At 35.1% G+C, this 8,891-nt stretch overlaps 1 protein-coding gene across 1 annotated transcript; it reads right to left on the bottom strand.

Moving 5' to 3' along the window:
• Positions 1-4,050: 4,050 nt before the first annotated feature.
• Positions 4,051-4,811, bottom strand: LOC126609129 (uncharacterized). Its single transcript, XM_050277131.1, has 3 exons — positions 4,729-4,811; positions 4,554-4,635; positions 4,051-4,463 (listed from the first exon to the last, which is right to left on the bottom strand). The coding sequence occupies exons 1-3, from the start codon at positions 4,744-4,746 to the stop codon at positions 4,051-4,053; spliced, it is 513 nt and encodes a 170-aa protein (XP_050133088.1). The 5' UTR covers positions 4,747-4,811.
• Between the last annotated feature and the right edge of the window lie 4,080 nt (positions 4,812-8,891).

Here is an 8,891-nt window from a genome sequence, read left to right on the forward strand (position 1 = left end):
ATGCTATCCACACACTTCTTTTTACCTTTTATGCGTCTTCTTAATTTTTGATCGTCTGATTGAATGAATTGAATAATACCAAATGATAAAAATTGACAGATGATGAATAAAAAGTAAAAATAATGTGTGGATACTAGATAGAACCAGCCTAAAATAATGAAGCAACGACCTATCTCCATCACTAAAGAGATGTAGGTTCTCTCCTAAATATATAGTAATATATTGAGCAATACCTTGTGCTTATATATTCTCTCTTATTATTCACGTGAATCCATGTGCTAAGGTTATGTATGGATTGCAAGGGGATTGTAGTTGTCGTTAAGATCATTTTATTCTTTGCATTTGAAGTTTTAGGTTTAATTTTCGGCTTATATTATTTTTGATCATTTTACCTCCTACCATCATATATATGTTTCATTTTCGTTTTCTAATACTACACATCTCTCTTTATTTCAAGGGATACTTTGGATGCGGTCCCTAGTCCCTAACACTCTTTGACTAAAACCTTAATGATATTCAAAGTTTGATCAAAGTCCTTTGACTTTGTACACCTCATTGTATTACTATTAATATTTATATCTGTATAGTTTTGACATTAATTGTTTGATATTTTATGAGATTTATAATCTTATAAATTTAAAATCCCTCATTATAATAGTATTAGAAACGGCTACAATAAAAAAAAAATTCAAACATTTTGATTGAATAAATGGATAAAAACTAAGTAACAACAAGAAATAAAAAATGGCAAAAGAATATATCCATAGTGTTAAAAAAATTCGTACATTTTACCAAAAAAATGGGTACATTTCACATATAACAAAGTGGTACATTGATAAAGAAGAATGAGTACATTATAAATAAATTAGGGTACAAATAAAAGATTACAAAATTATGAGTACAAATGAAATTTTAAAATATATGGGCACAAAAAGAAATTAATACATAGGTACAAATAAAAATTAAAAAGAAAATACTACAAATTTAAAAAAAGGTTGCAAATTAAAAGTTGGTACAAATTAAAAATATAAATATATGATACAAAGTTTAGCCATAAAACATAAATATACCATATATAATTTTTCTATCATTGATTAATTATATAATGTCACGTGACGGTAAATGTAACATCCCACATCACCCAGGAGAGTGGATTCTGTAAGCCTTATATGTATATTCCCATCTTTATCTAGCACGAGGCCTTTTGGGAGCTCACTAGTTTCGGGTTCCGTAGGAATTCCGAAGTTAACGAGTTCGTGTGAGAACAATCCCATGATGGGTGACCTATTGGGAAGTTCTCGTGTGAGTTCCCAGAAACAAAACCGTGAGGGTGTGGTCAGGGCCCAAAGCAGATAATATCGTGCTACGGTGAAGTCGAGCCCCGGATGTGGTGGGGGCCCGGGTCGGGATGTGACAATTTGGTATCAGAGCCAATCCCTGGCCGGATGTGTGCTGACGAGGACGTCCGGCCCTTGGGGGGATGGATTGTAACATCCCACATCGCCCAGGAGAGTGGATCCTGTAAGCCTTATATGTATATTCCCATCTCTACCTAGCACGAGGCCTTTTGGGAGCTCACTGGCTTCGGGTTCCGTAGGAATTCGGAAGTTAAGCGAGTTCGCGCGAGAGCAATCCCAAGATGGGTGACCTATTGGGAAGTTCTCTTTGAGTTTCCAGAAACAAAACCGTGAAGGCGTGGTCGGGGCCCAAAGCGAATAATATTGTGCTACAGTGGAGTCGAGCCCGATATGTGATGGGGGCCCGGGCTGGGATGTGACAGTAAACATATGGGCACAAATAGAAATAAAACTTTAAAAAATATGGGCACAAAAAGAAATTAATATATGGGTACAAATTAAAACTGAAAAGAAAATTAGTGCAAATTAAAAAAAAGTTTGCAAATTAAAAATGGGTACAAACTAAAAATAAAAATATATGATAAAAAAATTTCGCCATAAATATAAATATACTAATTGTAACATTTTTAACATTAAAGGAATATATTTAAAAATAAAAAATATTTTATTATTGAAATAATTAATGATGTTATTAATACCCAAGGATCTTGATCAAAAATTGAAAAGGAATAAGGTTTTAATTAATGAAGTAAGAAAAAGAAGGATAATAACCTAATTTCTTCTTATTTCAATCTCTTGCGGTTTATTCGATCTAAAGATAAAAAAAAAAGTTACGAATGCATGGGAAGAAACATAAATGCGAAATTCCCTTAATATATTTAATAAACTCCTAGCCCATGTATTAAGACGCTTTAACGGTGTAAACACATCCTTCCAAAGTTGCTTGAGTGGAAGATCCGTTTAATTTTCTTAATGGAGAGGCAACTGGATGGGATGCATATAATCTAAAGGAGAATGGAGTACCATGTAATCTTTGCTTACATCTTAAAAAGGGGGGGGGGGGTCTTCCCCTTGAAGTGAGTAAATTGCAAATAACTATCCTTCTTAATTTAAGTAGTATTAGTTTAAATATGTGAAATATTCTAGTGTGTCAGGAACATGACCTGTTACACCAATTATCATAATACAAGATGTTGGATACTTGAAAAAAAAAAAACCTTCTAATTACTTGTATTATGACACTTGTATATCAGGTCTTGTTCCGAACACATTGAAAAATTTCTCTTTAAATACAACCAATGCCCTCGTGAACTTATTCTCCATTAAACTTGTATATAATACAACAAAAACTCATTGGGTATTTGGGTTTATTAAAAGCTGAGTGTCTTAAGGTTTGGCTAAGATATCAATTGGAAATTTTCTTCTAGTGAGATAGCGATGTATAAATATATAGAGAAGGAATTTTTCTATAAAGAGAACAAAATAAATAAAGCAAATAGCTAGAGAGAATGATGTGCTTATCTAGTCTTAGATTATGCCTAACTTTGGCTTAGAAAAATGGATTTAGGGCATGTACAATGATTTTGAGAATAAAGTAGTAAACATTTGGAATGTAGGATCAATTCCCTCTCAAGAACAAAAATTAAGGGATGAATTCTTTTATTAATCATATTCCAAAATCATTGATGATGAAAAGATCGATCCTTTTATTCTAATATATTCTACTAATTAGGTTAGAATTAGCTTCTTATTATATTAATTGTATATTATGCAAATATGGGATGTGCAAGTGGTGAATTGTTTTATCTAGTGGATTCAAAATACCCAATAAGTATGTGCAAGTGGAAGGGGTAGGTTTTGAATCCGAAATACAGTTGGATTGTTCTAGTGGATTCAAAACCTTCATCTTCATCCCGCTACATTTTGGATTCAAAACCTACCCCCTCTCCTTAATCTAACTTAAAAGTAGAAATATCCGGTTGTAATAAAGATAAAAACATGTAAGGTGATGTTATGCTTAATACTATTCCCTTCTTATTTTAAATTGGTGCACATTCAATAGCCTAGCTCTAAGCACTACTACGTTTTACTATTTGTGTGACGAACCAAAGTTGGTCACGCAAAGTGTATTTCCGTCGCACAAACTTTAGTGCGATAGAAACTTCGTCGCGCAAAGATCATGAAGAAAGATTTTGCGCGATGAAAAACATCATTGGTTGCAAAAACAAGGCGAGACTGTTTACCCTTTGTCGCACAAAATTTTTAGGAACGAATGTTTTCGTCGCACAAAATACCAGGATACATACGTGGGATGACTATTATTCGTCTCTCTAAACTTTGTGCGATGACAATTTATTATTGCGCAACGAAACCTAGTTTGTCACTTGAGTTTTCTGAGACGAAGGTTTTCGTCGTGCAAAAATAATTTTTTTTAATTTAATTTTACGTTCTGTTTTTTTTTTATAAATTTTGTAATAAAAATAAATTGCATTTTTTTGTTAATAAAATTAAATTGCAATTAAAAAATGTAAAGAAGAGAAAAATAATATATTTAAATTAATATAAATGTATGTACTATGTATAAGAAAAATGTTTAAAAAGTAAGGAAGTAAAAAACTAAGAAAATAATGTGGCGTAATCTACGTGGTCATCATGCGGAGGCGACTGGAAGGTCTTGAGGTTGTCGTTAGGCTCAAAGGTCGAAGGGGTAAAGGTGTGGCCATGCTTGGGTTAGAGGGGCTCGGAGGTCGACAGGGGGACGAAGATTCGGGAGACGAATGTCGGACTGACTGAAGGCCTGTACAATTTGTGACATCTGGCTCCTATACAAGGCGAGCTCAGTCCTAAGGTCGGCCACCTTTGCTGTCAAAGCTATCACCTGACTCTTTGACTGCGATGATGAAGAGGCTATAGGTTCTCGCCACCGGGCATTCCCCATCCCCCTACAATATGTCCTCGGCCTCCGCCCGAGAGTCTGATCCAAGGTCTCCGTAAGGATCTGAAACCCCGCATCCTCTGGGGGATCCACAGACTCGAGATGAGTCTCGGGAGGAAGCTGGGAGATGGACTCCTGAAGAACCAACTGCGTCTTCTTCATCATCGTCGTTTGTGAACATCAAATATTACTTATAACATTCATATAATAACCATGAAACTTGAATGCGTAAGAAAATAATTAAAATTGAAGAATACTTACATGAAGGGGCTCAGTTAACTCATCCCCGGGTTGAACATAAACGTCACTAAAGACATCGATGTCCGGGAATTTTGAACCCCCCTGAATAGAACAAGAGAAGAAAAATGTTAGTATGAAAAAAAATAAAATATTAATGACATATTAAAAATTGAATATGAAAAACTTTATTATTACCCGCCGCCGCGCCTCCATCCCATATGAGAAGAGCCTCGAACCGGAATGGTGGAGAAGAGTCTCTTGCCCCTATTGCTCTTGTTGGCTTTGACCTTTTTCTGTTATACAAAAAATAAACGTATTAGTTCAAATTTAAATGAAATATAAAAAAAATCAATAAACATTAGTAAGAAAAGTATAATAATTTTAAACTGAATATAGAAAAATACCACATAACTGGGCTCTTGAAAATGATTGCAGAGCCATACCCAATTATCCTCCCGACCCTCAAACTCATTCGAGTAACCCTCCTCAAGAGTGCGGATCATCAAACGTCTCAAAATATTGGTGCAGGTCGCTCTTCCATTGCTTGTACCGTTTAGAGAAAAGCCTGTTGAGGTACGCCAACATATCGTTGTTGATGTCCTCGAAATTGTAGTTCATTTGCAATGTAACAAATTAATTACATACATTAAGTAATATAAATATATAAAATTTGAAGGAAAAACAATTAAAAGGTAGGATACTTACCTACAACTGTACGTGCACCTTTCGTCCTCACCTTGTTTGGCATCACCTTCCAAGACTTCCATTGCATAGGGCAATAGGTCCGAATGACGTCACCAATGTCGTGCAGCTTGATGCCGCTTGTCGTATCTAATAGTGATACGTCCGTTGGTCACTTGGGTGATCTTCGCCGCCTTTAACTGGCGACAAGGTCCCGGGTGTTTTTCTTGGATGCAAAGAAATATGAAATTAACGTTAACCCAAAACTAATAACAAATCCTACTAAAATTTCGGCATAGCCTCCCAATAATTAAAACATTTCCCAAAAACCTGAAAATAACATAGACAATATATGTATCTAACAGAATGATCACAACTGTTTAATAATAGGTTCAGAATAATGACAACAATAAACAATATATAATAACTGTTTAATCCTTAAACAACATAACTTAACAAACTGAACCTAAAATTACAAAACTAAGTTAACCAAATTCTTATCATATTTCATATTTGGTATTCCTTATAAGGTTAGTACTTTTGCCAACATTGTATACACTATTACAAAATGTAAATATAATCCAACTCCACGATTTGCATAAGTAAACAACAATTACTTTCAATTCAAGGAAGCATATGCATTTGAAAAGCACAAAGATATGTCCACTTTACACATTTTCCTTCTACTTACCTAAATAACTAAAGATCGTACTTAGAGCAGCTGGAGCTCAAATTTTTGAACAAAATTAAACTAGTCAAACTCAGAATTAAGCAGAAAAATTGAACAATTTTTTTTAGAGTCACGTTGTTCTCTACAAAGAAATAACAACCACCCTTCTAGCATCATTAGGCAATCCAATATCACGTACAATAGTCTATAAGGACAAATCACCAAGGCACTATAGGAAAAAAAAAAACAGTTATCAACGTGCAGGGCGTTATTAAACTTTACCTTGTTGTGACCCTGAGGCATCAGTAGTGGATGCCTATGGTGTCAGGCGTGTGAGGGCGGTAATGATCATGCCTGGTGTTAACAAGTAGCGCTATTGATGAGGCTGATGATGCCAATGCCTGGGAGACCTCGAGACCAACTGGCAAGTGGTCCATTTGTGTTGGAGCAGTGGCAGCTGACAGATGAGCCGGGGGAGGCGAACGGGGTGCAGTCGTCACCACGTTATGACTTCTAATAGGGTTTGACATCTGCACAATTAGAAAAAAAGTTTAGTAAGTATACATAAATCCCGTCACATGCCAAATTATGTGGCATATCACTCACACCAACCCCACGCATAACTAAATCAAGTATTTGAACCATATATATATATATATATATATATATATATATATATATATATATATATATACCGTTAAACATAAAACAGACAATTAAACCATAAAAGCATCTAGACCTATAAGCATTTCGTTAAAGGAGGAACAAAAAACCAATCCACTTACCTATATGCATTTCATTCAAGGAGAAACCAAAAAGCAATCCACTTACCTATACGCATTTCAGTGAAGGAGAAACAAAAAACCAATCCACTTACCTATATGCATTTCCCCATTCAATTAAACAACAAGAAAACAAAAATATATACGGTACTTAGAGCCAATTGACTTGGGCAGCAGCTACCTTATGTAGGCCTCGAAACATAAACACAAACTTATCCTTCAACATGCCTAATTCTGTGGCATATCACTCACACCAACCCCATAAAAGCATCTTGACCTATATGCATTTCATTAAAGGAGAAACAAAACACCAATCTACTTACCTATATGCATTTCCCCATTCAATTAAAACTGACTCAATGTATAATCATTTCTTATCCTGTTTATTGCAAGAATGGAGCAAATGTCAAAGGATACTTTTGCTGGGCTCTGTTCGATGACTTTGAATGGGGTATAGGGTTGTCTTAGCAAGTTGGACTCTATTACGTTGATTTCGATGACAATTACAAGCGCTACCCCAAGCAATCAGCTAAGTGGTTCCGTGATTCCACAACAGTGCTTCAATTAGTAGATATTCTTAGTTACATAATCTCTCATTCCAGTTTTATGTTGTACGTACTTCATATTTTCTATAATCAAGACTCTTGCACGTGTAACTTTAAACAATTTATGTATGCTATTAAGAATTTTCTGTTCAATTTGTAGTATCCATCTGTTATATCGTGGTAAGACTACTTGTGTAAGACTATTTAGGTTAGGTTACACTTCATAAAATATAAAAATACAAATAAATCCAAATTGAGTTTTCAATTTTGTTTCACAATTTAATTAGTACTACAAAGAGGTTATACTGAGTTTTCAATGTTTTCAAACCTGAGTTCAAACTAGAAAGAGCTCAGATGTTCACTAATTTACTTCTGGAAATATAAGGCTCGAAAAATTCAATTTACTACTAGGATGAAAACTGAACCTAAAAACAACCTCTAATACACGACGACACAAGATCTAACACTAACCGAACAAAAGAGAACAAGAAAAACTAACAAATGTGCAAGCAGATATTGCATTATTGCAATCTGCATTCCACGCAATATAAGAAACCAATTTGTGGATGCGAATTTTCTCCTCCTTGATCTTGGACAATATTGCTCCTACAAAACAATTAACACCTTAGGTTAAAGCTAAAAGCCTCACGCGCTCACGATGAATGGGGGGGCTTTGGCCGAAGAACCTCTGATGCCAAAGTTAGAATTTAGAGAGAAAAAGTGTTTAGAGTATTTGTGATTTTTTGTAAGAGAATTGGAATGACTTTTTGGTGAGAATAGGTGCCTATTTATAGGATTAAGCTTACCCATTTTTCCTCTTGGTGTGGCCGGCCTTGATGGTCTTTGTGGTTATGATTTTGGCTTAATTAGCCAATTTATTGGCTAATTAAGTATGAAAGAAGTAAATGAGAGGTTATAAAATTATCTATTTGTATAAATGGGGTAGTAAAATGGGGAAAAGTAAGAAAGACTAAGAAGAATGTGAGGTGGCCGGCCACTACCTATTTTTAGGGTGAATGGGATATATTTTGTGATTAATTGGGTAATTTAATTGATGTTTAATGGATTAATTGGGTAATTAATCCATTAATTAACCAATTAACATTATTTTGTAGGTTACCTTGCAAAAGGGGATTTGATGAGATGGACTTTGAATTGGTTACCTCTTTTGGAGCATTTTTGATTTTGTTGAAAGATGATTCTCCGCTACTCGCGCGTAGGAATCCCAATGTGCCTCAAGGGTATTCTTGTCATTTTCTAACCAAAGATCCACATGTCGCCTTGTGATTATTTTTGGCTCCACAAATGCCCCTACACCTGTTGGGCTGCTCGTAGGAAAGGGCAGCAGGTGTAGAGATCTTCTTGCTTCAGGAAACGTAGGATTGCTTCTTATTTTGATGTTGATTCTCTCTTTAATTGGAAATTAGATCATTCTAGGAAAGGGAAATAAACTTCTCTCAAAGCCTATTTAAGTCCACCTTAAGTGGGTTATTAAATCAACTTTGGAGAGCAATTTATTCTACCCCACAAGAGAGAGAAAGTTAGAGGATATTTGTTCTCCCTCCTCTAGCAATCTTCTACATCTTGCCCGTGCAAAGGACCGTTTTTCGTTGATTTCTTCGTCTTCTCCGTGCCGCACCGATGTAAGAAAAATTTAATTTTTCTTGCCTTCTTCTTGGA

This window comes from Malus sylvestris, chromosome 16 (assembly GCF_916048215.2).
Source record: "Malus sylvestris chromosome 16, drMalSylv7.2, whole genome shotgun sequence".
Taxonomy (NCBI): Eukaryota; Viridiplantae; Streptophyta; class Magnoliopsida; order Rosales; family Rosaceae; genus Malus; species Malus sylvestris.